The sequence below is a fragment of the Phasianus colchicus genome, chromosome 17, assembly GCF_987193195.1.
Source record: "Phasianus colchicus chromosome 17, bPhaCol1.hap1.1, whole genome shotgun sequence".
Taxonomy (NCBI): domain Eukaryota; kingdom Metazoa; phylum Chordata; class Aves; order Galliformes; family Phasianidae; genus Phasianus; species Phasianus colchicus.
This window is the reverse complement of record NC_143452.1, coordinates 12,021,179-12,041,103: the sequence shown is the minus strand read 5'-3', so window position 1 is coordinate 12,041,103 and position 19,925 is coordinate 12,021,179. Positions and strand designations below refer to the sequence as shown.

The window sequence follows — 19,925 nt, the reverse complement described above, 5'->3', positions numbered from 1 at the left end:
ACACTCAGCAATTTCCATTTTTTTGTTTTCCAAATCTTGCTCAACAAAAACTCATAGTTATTTCCCCGTAGCCATGGAATCAGCTCACTCCCTTCTTCTCCCTGATGGGACCATAAAACCCTCAGCTGGCAGATCTGTCCGCCAGGCCGAGATGTGACACAGCACAGCAATCTTAAGTTTCCCACTGAACAAAGTAGCAGAGAGAAAGCAACTTAATTGCCTGTGGATGGCAGGTGGATGGTGGCCAAATACTTTCAATTTCTGACCTGCTATGTTTCCCATTTGCTGTTTCTTTGGAAGTGACTCATCCCAGGCAGTCCAGTCCCTGCCCCAGGCAGCTGGATCAGGCAAATCCTACAGCCTCTTGGTGCTCATCTGCTCACTGCTTATTCCTTGCCAAATCTTTGGGCATAAAGTGTGCCCTTATGTACAGAGTCAGGGCTTTGACTGCTTTGCAGCCCGTATTGTCATATCAGTTCCACCTGGAACGGGACTTGTCTTTCACATCACTGTTACCACTGCTGAAACACACCACCCACCACCTCGTGGTGTTCATATCCACTCTTCGATCTCCAAGTGTCAATGAATGCCAAAAGCTGCCGTTTTTTTTCTGCATGCAGGAGTTCAGTGACACACCTTTGCTCCATATGCACTTCCATGTCTGACACCAATCTGTCAGTCTGCCCCTCTGCTGCCAGCTGTCACACAGCAACAACATGTAATGGGACACTGGCAGAAAAGTTCAACCCCTCCTGCCACACCACCAGCATCCACCTCTGGCGTCATGAGCCAACATCACAGCATCACAGAATGGCCAGGGTTGGAAGGGACCTCAAGGATCATGAATCTCCAACCCCCCTCCACATGCAGGGCCACCAACCTCCTCATTTAATACTAGACCAGGCTGCCTCATCCAACCTGGCCTCGAACACCTCCAGGGACGGGGCATCCACAGCCTCTCTGGGCAGCTGTTCCAGCACCTCACCACTCTCTCTGTAAAGAATTTCCCTCTGACATCCAACCTAGATCTCCCCTCCCTCAACTTAAGACCATTTCCCCTTAAGACCATAACTGGTCCTGCAGTTATCAACCCTTTCAAAGAGTTGATTCCCCTCCTGTTTGTAGGCTAACAGGACTAACATCAGTATAGGAACATAGTCTGTAGTAGTCTGAAATACTCCAATGCATTAATCACATAAGATACAGTAAGGGCTGCATTAAGTCTTTATGTGCTTTAACACAGTCCTTCTACTCATGAATTCACTGTTGAAGCACAGCCTGGCTGGAGCACGTGAAGCACTGCATATCAATTTAAATGTGGGAAATCTATATGCAGAAAATAGAGGAATTTGTAAATTACTGGTTATGTGCTTCAGACCACTGTCACTATCCTGTACTGAATTCCTAAATGTGGAACCCAGATGCAAAAATAACAAAGACCACATTAAAGCAATGCTAATATGCAAGCTCTGGTTTTAGAGGAGGATGCGGAAGCACTTGGAAGGCTGATATAGGACTTGGGGAAAGATAGCACAGCCTCCAATTGCTTTTTCAAATAACGTGTGAGGTGAGGGTTTTTGTGGCTCCATCAGACTTCCTAGTGTTGGCCTTGGGCACGTGAGGCCATGCACATCCCCCCCACACACATGGCAGGCCCCAGCCCCTCTGCAGACATGGGGCCTCAGCTGAGCAGGCGGGCTGAGAGAGGGCAGACCTGGGAGCAGTGCAGCCATGGGCTGTGAAGCACCTCCCTTCTGTATACCTGGTGATTTCACTAGAATCACCTCAGCTGCCTTACACATTATAACAGGGGAATGACTGTATAGCACTGCTGAAGCACATGTTGGAAATGAAGCCAAGAAGGGCCAAGAGCTCTGCCTTGCAGACAGCTCATCAGGATGTTAGTTTTGTTCTTGTCCATGCACAGGCAGATGCAAACCTAAACCTAGGCATTTTTGCAGATTGAGCAGCTGCTTCTTCCCTCATTGCTGCAACTCTCCTTGCCATTTCTGCCCACCTGCCATTTGCAAGCAGCCCAAGCCCCATTCGGAGTCCTTCCTGCCCTCCCACCCCTCCTGTGGTGACAGGCTGGGCTGTGAGCTCACAGGGAGAGGAGGGCAGGCCAGGGGATGCCTGCATCCCCACGGTGGTGCTGGCGGGAAGTTCCTCAGCTGGGGGCCGGGCAGGTGGGTGGCTGTATGTGGCTGACAGGAGCCTGCAATAGGCTGTGTAATGGCACAATGCAGCGAGATAAAGGTGGACATCTCAGCGTGCACTGAGCAAACAGGTGATGGCTTCGTTAGTGAGCTCTGTTAGTGAGGTTGGAGACTCCAAGAGGGCAGGTATGGGCTCTGCACCTCAGCTGTGCCACTTGGGGGAAAGTAAACAATGCCTTCTGATTGAGAAAAGCTGAAGGGTAAATGATTGCCAAAGGAGGTGATGATCAGAGGACCTCAAAGAGGACTGGGTTACAACATTAAGGTTTTTAGCTGAGAAGCTGCGTTGAGGTGGGAGCTCAGTTGCAGAGATCTGGCTGGAGGAGGCAAGGCTCCTTCTGCTGAGGTGAAGGCTTCGTGCTTGCAGTGTTTTGGTGGCAGCCAGAAGCTGTGAGCCTGCTGTCCCTGGAGGGATGGAGTGCTGGTGTTACCTGCTGTTGTGACCTGCTTCTCTTGGGAAGAGTCTGTGAGATGGAAGTCAAGAGCCCTGAAATTTGACACTGGAGAGGTAAGGTTTATCTTTTGTAGTCTTAAACAATGCAGTGTGTTAGTGTGGAATGAGTGCTAAACAGAGCAGTGAGGCTGAGCAGCCAGAAGTAGGGCCTGTGGGAGCAGCACTGTCGTGCAGGGCATGGCCAGCAGACTGCCTGCCTGCCTCCATCTGAGCCTGCCTGGGGATGGGGCTGGGCACAGTGAGGTGATTAGGGTGTTGGAGCCGAGCGTAGAACAGGCTGTGGCTTAAAACACTGTGTGAAAACTCTGAGAGGAGTTTTTGTGTGATATTCTTTGCCTGATAATGAATAGTATTGTAACTATTATTCAAATACTTGGCTTGTTCTGGCTTTGCCTTCTTAGTCATGTTAGGGAATCAGGACTAGCTGTGTGCAGCAAGCTAGGTAGCTGCCTTGCTGTGGCTAGCAGGATCCCTCTGTTAGCAGTGCGTTTGGTGCCTTATGCTGCTGCTCACCTTTCTGCTCTGCTCGCTGCTGAGAATGAGCACAGGGCAGGGGATGTTCCTGCAAACTTCCCGCTCAGCAGGCAGCAGAGTCCTGAACTTCTGAATTTGCTCAGTGGAGCATGAGCACATCCTTAAGGAAAGAATGGATGTTCCTTTATCCCCTTGGGGACTAAGATATCACTTGCAACAGGGATGTGTAAGCCAAGAATAGGAGCTGGGAGTTCATGTTCTGCATTTGAGGGCTTACCAGCCCTTGTCTCAGGGCTGGCAGAGCTCAGCCTGCAGTTCTAGCTGGAGCAATAGTGCTGCCTTGCTCCCCAACCCTAGGCAGGATGTGCTGAGCGCTATCCTACAGCAAACTGATTCCAGCTTTCTGAGTAATGATGTTTTATGGGAATAACTCCCTTTGATCTTGCAGACAGGAGTCCACAACAGCTGCTCTGGGATAGATAAGGACAGCCACTCTCCAGACTGATGGTGTTTGGAGATTAGTGCTCAAGACATTGCTCAATGGAAGTGTGCAGCCCACAGAGCTGCAGTAGTCCTGTTGGTGCGTGCACCTGCGGTGTTGGGGAAGGGAGCAATCTCCTTGTGTGTCAGGGCTGCAGCGTGTTAGCTGTGGTGTAAGTGGACAAATTCCTGCATCTTCCCTCTCTGCTATATACCCACAACTATCCCATTTTAGGGAGAGTGGGAGGAAATGCTGTTCTTGCCTGTTTAAACCTGGGGAGTGTGCTAACAGATGGATGCAGAGGAAGCTCAGTGCTGAATCTGGAGGTTGATGCAAAGGTGTTTTGTTGGTTTTCTTTTTAATGGAAAAACCTTAATTGCAAACTGTTCTCTTAAAAGTAAATTTCTAGTAAGAAGTTCTTAAAGCTTGTTACTCCAAATAGATTCACTGAGATGCTTCTTTTTGTGTGATAGAACTTAAATGTTTCTTTGATCTTGTGAGATAATAGCAGCACTTGCTCAAGGTAAGCATTTTTGGCGATGTTGGTTTTGGGCTTCCTGCAAAGGTCACTGGCATCTGACAGATATATGTGCTTTCAGTAGGGATAAAGCTCTACATTCTCCTGAAAGCTTGTAGAGGTGACAAAAAATATTTTAAGTGGATGAGTCCCAGTAAGTGTGAGTCACAATGAGTCTGAGAACTGGCCCTCACCGGGAATCCTCTACTTCTGAGGGCAAGTTGTGCCCTTTCTGTAGGGGCTGTCCAACAGAGTGAGGGATGCCTATGTAATGCTTGGACAAGGCTGCTGTGACCCTGTGGCCTTTGTTGCACCTTCCTTGGCACATGGGGATGTTGTGAGCTGATATTCCCCCAACAGCAATGCCAGCCTGGCCTGCAAGAAGCAGGACTTTCTTTAAAAGGCTGCCAGGAGTGTGGGTGAGACTGTGGAAATAACCTTTGCCTGTTGTCAAAGGTAGTAGGGAGCGGTGGTGGACATGACTTCACTGCACCCGCTGCTTGGTGTGAGTAACCAGTTCCATGCATTTCCATGCCAACCATCATTTCCAGATGCAATGACTAGCACAGTTTTTTCCATCTCCAGATCTTGTTTGTACTGGCATGATTTAAAATACTTTGTGTAATTATAGTGGTTCCTATAGTCAAACTGCTAGAGTGATGCATTCTGCTTGGAAGTTCCTTCTTTAGCTAGTAATTTTGGTAATGACAGTAATTCAGATAATCTATCCTTGTGGCCTTGTGGCTTGCAGAAGTAGAGGGCTTTTTTTTCTGTAATGCAACCCTATCTATGTATAGCTCAGTCAATATCCAGTATTCTGAATGTGTTAAAGTAAGCTTGACTGAGAAATTCCAGTCCCATCACCACAAACGTTCTACTGTTACGTTTTAATGCAATCAAATAAATGGGGAAAAAAAGGAAAGGGACAGAGAGGGGAACTTAGCAGGCAGCTGTTGGCACAGGCTGGCTGTATCACCAGGCAGCTTTGGGTGCACACTAACAAAGATCCCTTAAACTGTTGGGTAGTTCTGAAGATGCTGGACTTCTCCTGAGCTAGGCATGCTGGATAGAGGTGGAAGAGCCCGAGGCACAGTGAGAAACCTATAGGTTTGGTGCCGTGGTATGCAGCCCTGGGACCTGTGGGATGGGGGCTGCATCCCCAGAGAGGAATGCTGCCAGTGCCTGATCATGTGTGTCCGCACAAGCTAACGCTTGAGAAACAGCAGCTTTCTGGTAGGGATGGCTTCAATGAGTGGCAACAACTTCAGGAAGCAGATGAGCTTCATTTTGGCCTACCATTCACAACACAATAAACAACTTTGTCAGCCAAATATGACAACATCTATTGAACAGCAAAAATCTTTCTGCTTCTGGAAACGTCTGAATCGTAAAGCTGCTCTCATTTGCTGCTGAAGGAGACACATCTAAATTACTGCTGGGAGAACCTGGTCAGACAGATCAGAGGGAGTCATCTCCCTTGATGTGCAATTACATGTGCTGCTTGCTTTGAGAAGAGGCCAAAGCAAACGGGAAGCAGCAATTAACGTAGGCACCCGCAATGAAGACTTGAAGTATAGGGCACGGTGTCTGTCAGTCATCACTGTGCAGAAAATCTCTCCATAATCTTCCTAAACAGGACAGTATTTTTGAATGCTGATTGAGTAACTTATTTTTCCTTCAGAAGATCCTCATACGTAGAGGAGGGTGGGAGAAGCAGATGTTGATTGTACATTTTTATGAAAAATACTGTAGTGTAGAAGCTTACTCGGTTCTTGACCCCCAGAATATTCTTCTGCAAATCTGTGTGTGTGTGATTTGTGGCAAGTTGTTCAATCCTATCCTCCCTCCAGAGTACTGGAACAGTGGTGGAAAGATCTGCCATGCCTTTGTCCAGTTACTCATATTTTTCATAACTAGGGGATACTGAGTCTAGAATGAGGTCTTGAGATCACTAATGTCTTACCAAGGATAAATCGCCAAGAATCATTATTTTGATGCCTTAAGCAGCAGGAACAGTAAGTGCAGCCTTACTGATATTCTGTGATCACATAATGCATTGCAGATTGCAGAAAAGAACTGTTTAATACTCAGCATGCCGTGTCCAGGATGTTTGTCTATAATGTATATGGGAAGCAGTGTGTTTCCTGTGAAGCAATAAAATCTCATTGAAATCTAGCTGCGTTTGGAATTGGTATATAAACAGTTTCAGATATAAACATTTATCTTGTAGGTAACCTATGTGTAGGTTTGTTTCTACCATTTCCCGGGGGTCTGGAAGCCAAAGCTAAATCAAATGAAATATTGTTGTCATCTGGCTCCAGAGGCAGGGAGTATCCAACAGCCTTGCCAAAGTCCAGGTGGCAGCAGGAGGGCTGAGTTGCTTGTCTGTGGTACCTGTGGGTGGTATATGCATAGAAGCATTGTGGAAGATGCTTTGGAAACACAACAGAAAAGCTGGGTATGTTCCACCTTTCCGTGCACTAGTAGTGCAGGGTAAGTTATACCAGCACATACACTCCATCTGATCTACAGAAATGTCTTATCTGGCAACAGGAAAATTTGCTTATTCCCTTTTTTTCCTCCCATCTGATACTCACCACGCTTCACTTGAAAATACTGTAGGTGGTGTGAAATACTTTTCAAAACCTAGATAGAAATTCAACTCTCTAGTTACTAAGACAGAAATCAAGCTACCAGCTACCTTACTTCTCTTAATTGTACACATGTTTTAAAAAATCACAGCGTGAACACATGGATGTGTCTGTAAAGGTATCTGAAGCACAGCAGTCTTGAACTAAAGCAGGCTAAGAGATGGAAAATCTCTGGCAGATCAGGAAGGTGGCTTGACGTAAGTTCTGGACAAATAAACATCAGAAGGATTGGTGCAAGCTCATCTGCAAGTGCTAAAAAAGGCTGTACAACTGGGCGATCAACCTGTTCATCCAACAAATCAAACCTTCCTCACTGTCAGCCACAGAGCCTTCAAAGGGCAGGAACAGTTTTCCTCATAATAAAGAGCACCATTCTGCAACCAGATACATGCTTATGTCTGTCTAGCAAGTTGTTCTGCTGTAGGAACATCGGCATCCCATGACTATTTGTGGGACTACGTGGCTTACACCACTTACACCATTTATTGGCAGTTTACAGTAAAGGTTTTACACTTGTCCCAGTGTATGCAGGTAGTGGTGTTTTGGAAGGTTAACTGTTGCTTGTTAAAAGTGTGGCACTGACCTTATGTTTGAAGGGATCCACAGAATACCAATTCTGTGCTTGACAGCTGGAGACTGACCTCAGTGGTGACAATCCTCGTAGTCTGGTCAGCTTTCCAGCTGATGAGGATGTTTCAAGAGGTAGGTGAATCAGTGTTGATATTTCCCTGGTCTGTACCCATTTTCTTAAAGGGATGGGGGCTGCACCAGAGAAGACACCAGTGTGTTCAACACATGGTCTGGAAGTGAAGCAAAAGCAACTCCAAGTATCCTGTGGTGTTGGCAGAGATGTTTTGTTCATTTACTGTCTGAGAGGTGCTGCAGCAGAAAACCAGATCTGCTTCCCCAAAGACTGTAGGACAATTATTATGTTCTCCAGATGGGAGTGACAGTCTTAATTTGCTGTTAGTCTCACCCATCTCCCAAGGAGATCTCCTTTTCTTTTAACTTTGGACTATTATGTCTTACCCACACAACGGGTTTCTCAAGGCTTATTCTTGAGCCAGATGAGAAACAAGAAATAGATGAATGCAAATTGCAATCTTCTTCCTTTGTAATTAATGCTAATAAAAAGGCTTTGAAGATGGTGCTTTGCAAGTGCTAATTAATAGGATTGTAATTGTGACTACATATTGCTACTGCGGAGGAATTGGGCTGCCAAGTGTTGCTGAAGTCACACAGCTCACCCTGGTTGCAGTGATTCCTATTGAACATCTTGCTCTCAGCTGCCATTATAAGCAGGAAATATAAAACTGGGAAGGGCTGATGCCATTTGTGCCTTGGATTGGTTTTACTTTCCACCCATTGCTGTGATGCTGGAAGGATCATAACAGTTCTCGCAGCTCTTGGAGGGAACTGTCTGCCATACCTGGTTAAAGGCTGAAATAGTTGTGAGATTGTGGCTGAGTGATGTACACTGCCAACAAACGTGGTGGAGGTTTGGGTGAGTGTACTTCAGTCTGCAGCCTAGCCTTCATCCCCATCAGGCTGAGCTCACAAATGCCCATTAGTACTGCTCACTTGCCTCTGGTCCCGGTAGATATTGCTGGACTTTGGGACCATGCTTTATGATCTCTGTCGAGTGTGGTCTGAGCACACCTCCCCTGGAATGAGCTATGAAGAGCTTTGTCTTCCTGCAAACCAAAGATGCCAACTTTAAAATAAAAATCTGGAAATAAACAGTTATGATCCACTGAAATTCATAACAAAGGACAAATTGAATCCTTCATGCTGTGTAACAGCCATAAATAAAGGCTTTATGGTTGAGAAGTTGCAGGCAATGTTCCAGCAAAATCGGATTTATTCCCTCCCCACCCCCTGCAGTATAAATCTCTGGAAATAGGGGTTCCAAGGGCTGCTCTAACACAACATTAACTGCAGCTTCTTAAACCAGACTCCCTGCCAATATTTATAGTTCACGTTCTGTGCATGGTATGTGTGTATATTATTGCACTAGCTTTTACAGTTGATTTCTCAGTAGTCATGTGAAACCAAAACAACTGATGGACTGAACTTGCAATCATTTGTGTATGACTCCAGTTTTTTTTATTTAAAAAAGAGAGAGGATGTATGGAATTTCTGCCTTGCAGTTAGGATAAAGATTGCTTGGTTAAAATTTCTCCAAGTCAATGGAGGCCCAGCTTTCATGAATGTTGAGTTACTTCTCCCCCAAAATTGCTGGCCAGGTTTGCAAGAGAGACCTTAAGAGATGGCTTTCAACATGTGATTGTATAGCTGCAAAGTGAGGAGCTTTGCAGTACCTCCCGTTACTGTCTGCTTAGAATTCCAGCCCTGAGGTTTTGTAAAATAAGGCCTTGGAGTAATTATCTCCACGTCTTAAAACTGCAGTCAAGCCAGGTCATTCTCTGTTAAGGAAGAACAATGCAGTTCTCTGGATTTTTAGTGAACAATTTTAGATTCAGAATCCAAATATTGGTCACTGTTTGCAGAATGTCACTGAGAAATTAATAACAAATCAGAAGCAAAACCTTATGCTAGTCCGTTTTGGGTTAGAGGAGTGTGCTGATGTGTGCTTCCTCCCTGTGTGCACAGTATGCAGTAGAAGCTGGGTTCTAAAATGAGGAATTTGTTCTCAAGTACCTTTTCTGAGGCTGAGTAGTGCTTCCACACAAGTGAGACAGATGTAAAGCCTGCGACCTCTCTGCTTTCGTCTACAGCTCGTTACAAGCGCCAAACAAAATGGCTTACGTTGTTGGGACTTGAGAAGTGATATCTTTGAGCTCTGACCCTTCCTAACAGAATCCAGACACTGCATCTCTCTGCTTCCATGTATTTTACATGAAGCACCTGACACAGCAGTGACAAATAGCAGAGGAATAAATCCAGCGGCCTGGAACAGTTTGCATTCATTAGCCAAGGCAGAGGTCGCCCTGCCGGTGTCACTGCTGATGTCTGGCCACTGCCAGGGCCGGTGCCCACTGTTGTGGAGAGTTCATGTGATGGAGATGAAGGGATAAAAGGCTCCCGCAGCTACAGTGCCACCCAAACCTGTATGTGCTGATTTGGAAGTTTAGCATCAGCCTGAAGTCCTCAGCCTGAGTTCCAGGTGCTGACACTAAAGCATGACGGATGTGCCAGGGGCCTGGGATCCCTGCCTTGTCTTAAGAGCTACCTAAAATAAGATCATTAGGCCCAAGTTATCAGCAGCACAGAACTGTTAACTGCAGAGTCCCTTCAGCTTCCAGTTCAGAAAGGGTAAGTGCATGTTTCTAATTATGTGGATGTTGCAGCAAATAAAGCCACTTACCCCTCAGCTCCAGACAGAAATGCTCTGTTCCCCAAATTATTGCTGACTGGCTTGGGATTGGGTTTTACTGCAGACAAGCAAAACCAATTCTTTGAGGGCAAGGCTAATTCAAGCAGCTCTGTATAGAGCTTTATCCTGCAAATGGTTAAATGCTTAACTGTGCCCACAAAAACAGTCTGGACAATTAGCCAAGCATGAAGCTACCTTTCTACGGCTTAATGGGACTGAAACCATAGCCCCCTGTTCTCCCCTTGCTCCCCCAGTACTTTCCTCTGATGGAAGGGGGGAGAAAAATAAAGCAGATGAATATAAAACCCAAGTCAAGCTGTCTAAAGACTGTGCTCTCTTCATTTATGGAATTAATTGGAAACCTCGTAGTATCAAAATAAGTCTCAAAGCATTAAACTCTCTTAGTGCCTGGTCAGAAGCCCCTGGGGAAACAGTAATGTGCATACTGGGAAACAAACCATTGTGTTATCAAAAACTTCTGATCTTTCTTTGCTTCTGGTTTAGGAATACAAATTTTGCTGCATTAAACAAAAGGGAATCAATATTTTTATTTAGAACAGAGTAACTCAAAGTGGCCTTAATAACCCATTTGTGTTGCTTAAGTGCTTGGGTAATGGATGATTATAGTATAAAGTGCTCTTAGTTTTTGCCTCAAGCTCTTGTCAATCATTACCTGATAAATAAAAACTTCAAACAGGCTCCTTTTAACTTAATTGGGCAGTATTTTTCTCCAAAGGAACAGCTGAATACAGTGAGTAATGTGTTTGTGGCAGCTATGGAAGTCAGCAGGCGGGGTATCTGGATGGAAACATGCAGAGGATGCAAACTCTGAACTCCAAGGATGAGTCTTTGGTTTTGTTTCATCCAGAAGCATCTGTTCCCATTGCAGGTGGAGCTGAACGGGGTGACTAGAGCTGCAGAGGAAACCCCACAGCCTTTGGCACTGCCACTTTGCTTGTTCCAGCCCTGCTCTCCATCTGATTTTTAGGATCAACAGCTGACACTTCTATAGAAATCAGAAATCTTAAATTTACACAAAGACTCACTTAAGTCATTATCTCATATTATATGAACCTTGGTAGCAACAGAGGCAGCTTCCTGCATAAGGACCAAAGGATCCTATTGTCAGAATTGGAACAGATCTAAAACAGCACAATTAAGCAAACAGAACATCCTTGAAGTTTGGCTTTGAAATCAAGTTAGAATAACTGATCTATAAAATGTTATAAATGTGCTTTAAAATGTCATTACTTGGATAAATCCAGCAGTTCTGAAGCTGGTTCACTCAAGTTTTATGGCCCTGCCTGTTTATGGCAGCGTATGTATCCACATCAAGAGTTCCTCTTCCAAAACAGTAGATGAAGAGACAAAGCTGCAGCAGCGCTGTGGACTGACAGAGGCTGCAGTGAACTTGGGAATGGAGTTTTGGCTCCTGGTCTGGGAAAGCTGCTATGAAGCCTTTCCAGCAAATTGTGAGTGTTTGTGGCAAAGCTGGAAACCAACTGGTATTTCGTGATATAAGGCTGGATGTGTTGAAGTTGGTGGTGAAGCTTCTGTTGGCTGCTATATGGTGAGGCTGGCGCTGTAAGGCGTGATGATGTCTTACTTCTTTCATCCCTTTGCTGGAGCCACATCTGGCTTAAATGGGTGTGGAGAATTTGGTCTGTACTGAGAAATACTGGAAGATCCTCCTCATAAGACTAACCAAGACATACAAAGCCTGGGTAGTCATCAGTTAGGTCGAGAAAGGTCTTTTACACTTTGCTGGACTTTACATCAGAACATCATGCGAACTTACAAGTATATAATCACTTGTGGAAGGTGACAGTTTAACTCCAGAAAGCTGACAGTTTAAGCTTCTGGATCAGCAAATGCATTTATGTGAACTGGCACAACTCTGCTCACAGTTCAGAATAAACAAGAACCCAAAAATTGCTGTTATGCCACAAATATATAAAGTTTAGTTAATACAGGAATTTAGACCGTTATTTTTTTCAGCTGCCTCCATAGCAATGCAATGTGGTATCCACAGTAGGAAACCTCCTGCCAGCAGCATCTCCGAAATATGCTAAAACAATCTAAATTAGAAAATGTCAGCTTCTTGGCTGATGTTCCTTTGGAGTTTCTTTTTTCCTTCCTTGTGCCTCTATAATTTTATTGGGATGACTAAATCTCTGAACTATGTTAGCAGTAAACAGAACTAATTTACCCCCCGCTTCTTTGAAACAGCTGCTGACAGCTGCACTATAATTCAATCATAGATCTTTGCAATGCACTCTGCAAAACATATTCATATTTTTTTTCATATTCTTTCCTCTGTTGTATCTGGGCAAAAGGAGCTGCACCAAACAGTGACGTGCTGATTTTGCCAATACACAGAGGTTGAGCGACATGGGAACAGATGCTCAAGGTGAAATACTGCCCAGCCAAAAAGGTTCCTTGAATACAGGGAGAAAAACCACACAGATACACGATGTTGTTGGATATCTTTTGTAAAGTTGCAATGATTTATTTTACTAGTTTGTACAAAAGGCTTCTGACAACTGCTCTATGAGAAGAACCAGAAATGTGTATGCATTTTTGCCAACTGTTAATAAATATCTTCTTAAATAAGGAAACAAATGTGCTTAGGAACTGAGAATCATTTTTCCTGGATGTGATTGAAAAGGAATTCAGAGATGGAAATAAATAATTCTTCTGCTTTGTGACAACTATTTACATAAAAATGTACAAACAGTGAAGCTGATGTTAAGCCTAGCAACAGGAATCCTATTACGTGGAAAAAACAAACAAACAATCCCCACATAATATTTGATATATGAATCCTATACAGCAAGATACTGCAGTCCAAGTTAAAAAAAAAAAAAATGCAATACATCAATGCTGTGACCACCAACACAGAAACAGTTGCGAGAAAAACTAACTCTTGACTACTAAATAGTGGAAGTTTAGGTCTGATTAGCTCATAACTTCTAGGTAGCACCTTACCTTCCTTTAGGAGGCTTACAGAAACACTGGTGTACATACATATACAACGTCCAAGGATGCTTCTGACCTGTAGGATTTCAATGCCTCCCTCTAAGAAATGCCCTGAGGGCAGTTTTGACGTGACTGCTGTAGATGGTCTTCTCTGCAGGCTCCAGGGAGACGTGTTTGGCTGCAGCAGTTGTGGCTGTGGGTGACAGCTCGGTCAGTCTCACCTTGCTGCAGGTGGAAGTCCTCTGCAGCTGTGCGGTGTGTCGGCCGTTCCTGCACGTGTCTGATTTGCCTGGTTTGGAAGTGGGGCATGTCTGGAGATCCAAAGCCTACCAGTATCGTGGAGAGGCTTCCACGGTCCCATAAGCCGAATCCTGCTGCTGAGAGAACTGTTGGGAAAACACCAATTGACTTAAATGCAATTAGAATTAGACCATCAGAAACGAGTTTCCAATTTATTTCATAGGGTAATCTTTTTCTTCCTTTACTTGTTTGTTTGCTTTTTAAATGAGCCATCTGGTCTGGATTTGGTCTGTGACTAAAGGAAGAGGAGCAGTGACTGATTTCCAAATTCTCGTGGTTGCACTCTGTTATCTTCTTTCTCTCCATTCTCGAAGGAGGGACCTGGGGCTGAGTTCCCCTGCGGCTGTATCACATCTCCTCAGCACACTGAGAACCAAGTCCAGGCACTTAATGATGTTCTGGACCCATCTGTTGGAGGTCCAGACTTTAGAAGCTTGAGGATTTAGAGCTGGGTTTGCTGAGGACCTGGTGTTTATTTGGACAGAACTTTTTTTTCTCTAGTAAAACTCAAGCCAGTCCTGCTTTTGTAATTCTAATGTATGCCCAAGTTTTGAGTCAGCCTGTGATTGGTTACTGCTACTCTGTATTCTTATCAGAACGACTTCAATGGAGTTTAAATTACATAAACGTGATGCTTGTGTAACCTGTGCTTTCAGAAGAAGGAAAAGGGGTGGTTTCTTGTCCCTGTTTCCAGCTTGTTGATCTGGCTTCTGAAAGTGTTGGTTTGCTGTGGGGTTTTGTTGTTTGTTTTTTTTGCTTGTTTGTTGTTTTCAGAGATGAGAGCAGTAGTAGAGCAGTGTCTTCTATTGTAATCGCTGACCCTGGGAAGTAAGGTCCCCTGCGATGTCCCTAGCTGTGCCGGGGTGGTGCTGGCAGTTTGTCTCTGCTCACAGCACCTTCTGACTCCACGTCTTTGAAAAGGTGTTGGAATTTGTTCTGTCTTTGAAGCCAATGGATATTATCCAAACAGGAGGAGGATCTTCAGCTGTCTTTCACAACTCCATAGCTGATTGGGGTACCTCAGCTAAGCATTGGGTTTAATCCCAAATTGTTTCTTAATGTTGTGCTTTCCTGTTTCAAACTCATAGCACATACAGGGAATTTCTTTTCCCTTGAGGAAAAAAAAAGTATACTAAAGTATACTAAAAGGCTTGTTCTTTGGAGTTACTTTCTTCACTTCTCTTGCTTGCCTATTTTGATGTTCTTTTCCTGAGACTGGTTTATCCTTTTGAACTCCATTCAATTCAGATATAGCTTCTTCTCCTGCCATTTAAAACCGGAACTTGCATCCAATTAAAATTGCTTCTGCTTATGAAACTGAAGCAAACAGAGGGATGGAAGTAATAATTCTCTAACAAAATACCTGTTCACTCCAGGTATATTTTGTTCACTTTTTTTATTGCAAACTGTGTTACAGGAACTACACATGCTCAACAGTCACAGCACATTCTCACTTTGGATAATTATTAATTTTTAATTCACAATCAACATGGGTGAATTTGCAATCTTCTGAAAGACTCGTTTGCAGAAGTATGTGTTGTAGGAGCCAATTTTGTAGGCAGATTTGGTTTTAAATGGTTTCTCTGGCTTGTTTCAGTTTACAAGCTCATTGTCTGTAATAAACTAAAACAAAATGCGTTCAAATGCCACTTAGATCCAGAAACTGCTCCATTGTCTGAACTTTCAGAAGCCCAGTCCTAAAAACTGGGATTTTTGAGCTCATTGCTGCAGTGCTAACTGCTAACTTTTCCCCTCCCCCACACATCCATACAAAACTCTCTTTACGAATAATCTTACTCTTTCCTACAAATCTAATGACAGCCGCATGCTCGTACCACCATATTCCTGTACTTTTTTAAGATAACGTTGGAGCTGTCATCAAAATAGAGCACAGAGATAGCATTGAGTTGGGTGGGAGCGCAGCAGGGTTTCGGCACAGTCTCTGGGTTTATAAAGTGAACCTGGGGAATTAAAGCAGAAGCATGTTAAGATTTCCATTTCCCTTCTCCTCCCTCATGTTTTTGTTTCCCAGGCAGCCCTCTCTCCCCAATAAGCACACACAGACATGTTTTGAACACCTGGCTTTGTGTACAAATGTCTCGAGATGTCCCCTGCATGTATGGAGGCTGACGCACGCACCCAAGTCAGATCTAGTTGGAAATCTTTCAGTGAAGCAGGTTTTCATTAGAAAATTCCCATCTGCCAGAGCAGCCAGTGTTCTGCAGAAGTGTACCAGTTCCAATAAACTCTGCAGGACGTGCGGGTGAGGTTTTGGGAGCAGTTCCACAGGCGCTGTGCAGGGGGCCCAGTACCGGCTGGCACCAAGGGCTGTGGGTCCCTGGCTGCTGCTGCAGGGCCTCCAAGAGAGGGAGGAAAGTAAACAGCCCTCCAGGAGGAGAACATGCAAAGCTTCTTGTTGTGGATATGTGGATGCTTCTAGCTTCCCTATTGCTTTTTGCAGTGCTGCCCTTAGATGTGCACAGGGCATAGGACACGGATGAAGAAGAGGAGAGAGCCTCCTCATGCTCCACTGATGCATGCAGGGGACATGGCTGTGTCAGGAGGATGTCCCCATGGCAGTTGGGGATGCCGTGCAGCCGGGCACCTGGGGCTGGTGTGTCCCCTGGCCACTTGAGCTGCTGTGGTGCATTGGCTTTGATGAAGCAGCTGGGGTCTGCAGCGGTCCCTCAAAGCACAGGCTCTGTGCCGTGTGGATGCGCCAGCTCAGGACTCCCATCTGGACATCTTTGCACAATTGCATAAAATAAATACACCCACAGAGCAGCTGGGCTGTGTAATTTTGGGTTTTGCTGACCCCTTCCTCAGCTTGTCCCCAAATCTGCTCTTGGAGGCAGCATGCAGTGCTGGGTTGTTTTTTTCAAGAGATGCTGGTAATGAGTCTCACATCCTGCTCTTCCCTCCCCATGCAGTGGGGCTATACAACCATTAAGATGTCTGTCATAGGGCCCCTTTAAGCTAGAGAGAGCGTGTCAATGCTTGCAGCAAAGACAGGGTAATTCCTCGCCAACTATTAATTCAGGCCACTTGGCTAGACATGTTTAGCCAGATGCTGCAGGCATCTCAATGAGCTAATGCAGACCTTCCTTCTCTTGTTAGCATTGAGATTTGGGGGGATATAAACTTATTTCTGAGCAGCACCTATTAGAAATAACTCTACTAAAAGGTATGTTGCACCTACCAGTGTCTGCACAATGGCATGATTTGTAGCATTCATGTATGAATTCAATGGGAAAGCGCATTCTCCTTCACAGTAATACGCAGCATAGCCCTCTGGAGCGATGATCCAGTCCTTGATTAATTGAAGACATTAGATTGTGGAGAAAGACAGCAATATTGTGCAGAGAAATACAAAGTAGAATGGCACATAAATCTATCAATTCCTATGTCTGCATACAATTACAGTGCTTGCAAAATACAAAATCGGACATGCTGGCCCTCCTACTGCTGTCTTATACACCTCTAAAGCAGCTGCCCTTCCTACAGGATCCTGTCCCACCTTGCAGACGGGTCCATGGAGTCACTGAAGCTCAGGGTTAGTTTTATTATGCATGCAGCACTGTCCTCTCGGTTGCCCACCCATCACTGACAGAAATGAAAACACTTTAGCCAAGTCTGAAAGAATTGTTGGAGGGTGTGCTCTCAGTGCTGCCAGAGGGAAATACAGGGCCCTCAGTATCTCACAAGGACTTAAGCATGCTGAGTTTTGGCCACATTCACACCAAATATTTGGATATCCTAACTGCACTTTTTCAGCATACTAAATGCAGCATGTAATTTTTCCCCCAAGGATAAATAATAATAACAATTTTTAAAAATCCAATTATTAGCTTGATCTCTCTAGCAGCCTGAAGCACCATTTGCAGAGGCTTGCAGCCCTTACCTGCCACCCCAGGTCCCTGAAGCTGACGTAGAGCTCGTGCTTCTTGCAGGCCTGGCGCTGGTCGCTGCTGCTGTTCTCTGTAGGGGACAGGGGCTGTCAGGCTGGGCTGACACAACAGGAGTTGCACTGCTCAGCTGTTGTGCTTGCTGATGCTTTTTTTGTTTGGTTGTTTTTTAAAAACCATTTTCAGTCTTTTGTGCTGCAGTCGTAAAATATAAATTGCACTTCTGGCCAAAGGCAGCCTGGGAAAATGCCTTTTTGCCCCCGAGTTTTTTCTGACCTCATGATGGCACAAACCAGATCTCTTTGATTATTGCCTACTGTATGAAAAGAACTTGTGAAAGGATAGGAGAAAAGCAACCTTTAACTGTTTCCTATGCTTCAAGCTGTCTGAGCAGGATAGCTGCACCTTCAGGCATACAAAGCAGAGTTAGGACATAATGTGAAATCTGTTCTTCTGTCCTGTGCAGCTGCAGTCAGAGTGAATGATGGTGCTTTATGGCAAACCCAAAGAACAAAGCGTGAGCTACAGACCTAGGAGAAGTACCAGAAGACATTTTTTTTTCCTAACTCTTGTTGGAAATGAAATCAACACAGGGGCCCCAGGCTACAAGCAGACACTGCTTTGCAGGTGCTTTTCTGACCTGCTCACAGAAGAAAGGAATTATTTTATCCCTCATCCATGCTTTAAAAAGCAACTGATGTATCAGTTAATAAAAATGCACACTTTAACTGCAAAGCAGCAATTGCCTGGGGAACTGCAAAACTCTGAGCTCAGAAATGCAAGATATGGAAAAGCATTTTAAGAGACTCCAGGATTTGGGGTGTAAGGTTCAGAAATGCATACATGTGGGCAGGTTAGAGAAGCCACACCTGTCTCCAGAGCTGCAGAAAAAAACATCATTAGTCCTCGGACAGGAATGACCTGATTGAAAGTAGGGAGCTGCAACACAGCTGACAGGGAAGAGTTGTTCCACAGCCTTGCAGGTTGCCCCAGACAACCTCCAGGAAAGGCAAGTCATGTCTTGTGCCTGAGGTTGTCCTGCTCCTTCCATCTCTTGCACGCTCTTTGTCTGGTGATGTGCTCACAGAAATAGAGCTGGAATGCACTGCTGCCCTCAGCGGAGCTAGCCCTGTGCTCTGGGTCCTGCTGGGAAGGTCACTGAGGGCCCGTTATGCTGAGGTATCTCATAATTAAACCACGTTTCTATTTTAAATGCCTGACAGTTTTCTTCCATATTAGGGAAGTGCAGCTCCCCCCAGAATAGCTGCAGTTATCCTGAGCAAAGAATGGGTTTTCCTCATTTGGGATCATTAAGCCTTTGGGTGGCTGCATTTAAAATTTCAGCCTTTTGAAAAGCTACAGTATTTCAGCTCAGATCCTCTGAAATACATTATTGTAACACTCATGTTACTTCTTTTAAAGTCGTTATCTTACACTTCAAAATAAGAATTTACTTTGTGTGAGAGCTTCTGTGTAGATGGCTTTTCTTTTTCAAGTTGGGTTGGGGCATCCCTCAGTTCTACGTTGTTTCAAAGAAAAATTGTGTTGTTTTTTTGTTTGTTTGTTTGTTTTGTTGTTTGAATAACTCCTAATCCCATGTGGTTTCAAACCAGCACCCAAAAACTAGCAGGAAACCAAAGAGATAACAACCAACACCAAGTATGGGAGAAACAGTTCCCATGTAGTGCCAAGTCCAGCACAGCATTATCCCACACCCCGCAAACCTCCCTGTACCTGCAATGTTTGACACCCGGAAAGCTTCCTGGTTCTTTGGTGTTTTGGATCGATTCTGGCTCCTCTGCTTCCCTCCTGTGGAGCGGATGCTGCGGAGATGAACCTCGGTGGCTTTGAAGAAGGCGACCGTGAAGGGCTGCTTGTTTTGCGGGCCGTGCCTCCCAATGAGCCCTGCCAGCTTGGGGTTGATGCTTTGCCCTTAACAACAACACAGCATTGAGCAGGATTGTGTTAACTTTCCATTTTCGGCAGACACTGTAAGTACAGCAGGAGGGAGAGCTGCTGTCTGGTCCAGAAGGGTGATTCCTATGTACATCCATATGCATCAGTCCATCAAGGGGCTGGACTTAACCGGCAAAGCTACTTCTGAGGAGAGCAGCTTAGCACAGCTAACTTCATTTTATATCTGCATGTAAAAGTTACATAAAATACTCCTACGTATAATTATTTTACCCTAAATCCGCTTAGCATTAACTTTTCCTACATTCTTTACAGGGGTTTCATTAAGTTCACCAACCTATAATTTGAAGTGATCCTATAAAAGGAACCATAAAACTCAGCCCATAGGAGCACTAAATGCCCACTGGAAGGTTATTAACTTAAAATAAAAATGCCTTGTATGAAAGACTGTCAGAGTTCCAGATATACTGCAGCTGAGAGAAACAAATAGTTGAGATGTTCAGAGACGTTTTGCTTATTGCTGTATCCCAGCACTACGGTACCCAATAACCTTGGTTCAAAGCCATTCATCACCAGGCGTGCTTCTTTCATCCCACGCTTCTGAAATTAGTTTTATTTTTGCTGAAAGCTCATTGAGTGGTTTTGCTATAGAATTAATTGTTTACAAAAAAAAAAAAAAAAAGGCGAGGAGAGGTTT

The 19,925-nt window shown here is 44.7% G+C and overlaps 2 protein-coding genes across 2 annotated transcripts in view; one reads left to right on the top strand and one right to left on the bottom strand.

Moving 5' to 3' along the window:
- The window catches only part of LOC149915640 (uncharacterized), a 252,837-nt gene that overhangs the window by 207,042 nt on the left and 25,870 nt on the right, over positions 1 to 19,925 (top strand). The gene's annotated exons all lie outside the window — the stretch shown is intronic.
- BMP7 (bone morphogenetic protein 7) overlaps positions 12,618 to 19,925 on the bottom strand; it is a 43,103-nt gene continuing 35,795 nt past the window's right edge. Inside the window, exons 4-7 of the mRNA XM_031616479.2 lie at positions 19,049 to 19,246; positions 17,311 to 17,387; positions 16,609 to 16,719; positions 12,618 to 15,370 (exon numbers count right to left, since the gene is read on the bottom strand). Of these exons, the coding sequence (XP_031472339.1) occupies positions 15,221 to 15,370; positions 16,609 to 16,719; positions 17,311 to 17,387; positions 19,049 to 19,246 (536 nt within the window). The 3' untranslated portion in view covers positions 12,618 to 15,220. The remainder of the gene's footprint in view (positions 15,371 to 16,608; positions 16,720 to 17,310; positions 17,388 to 19,048; positions 19,247 to 19,925) is intronic.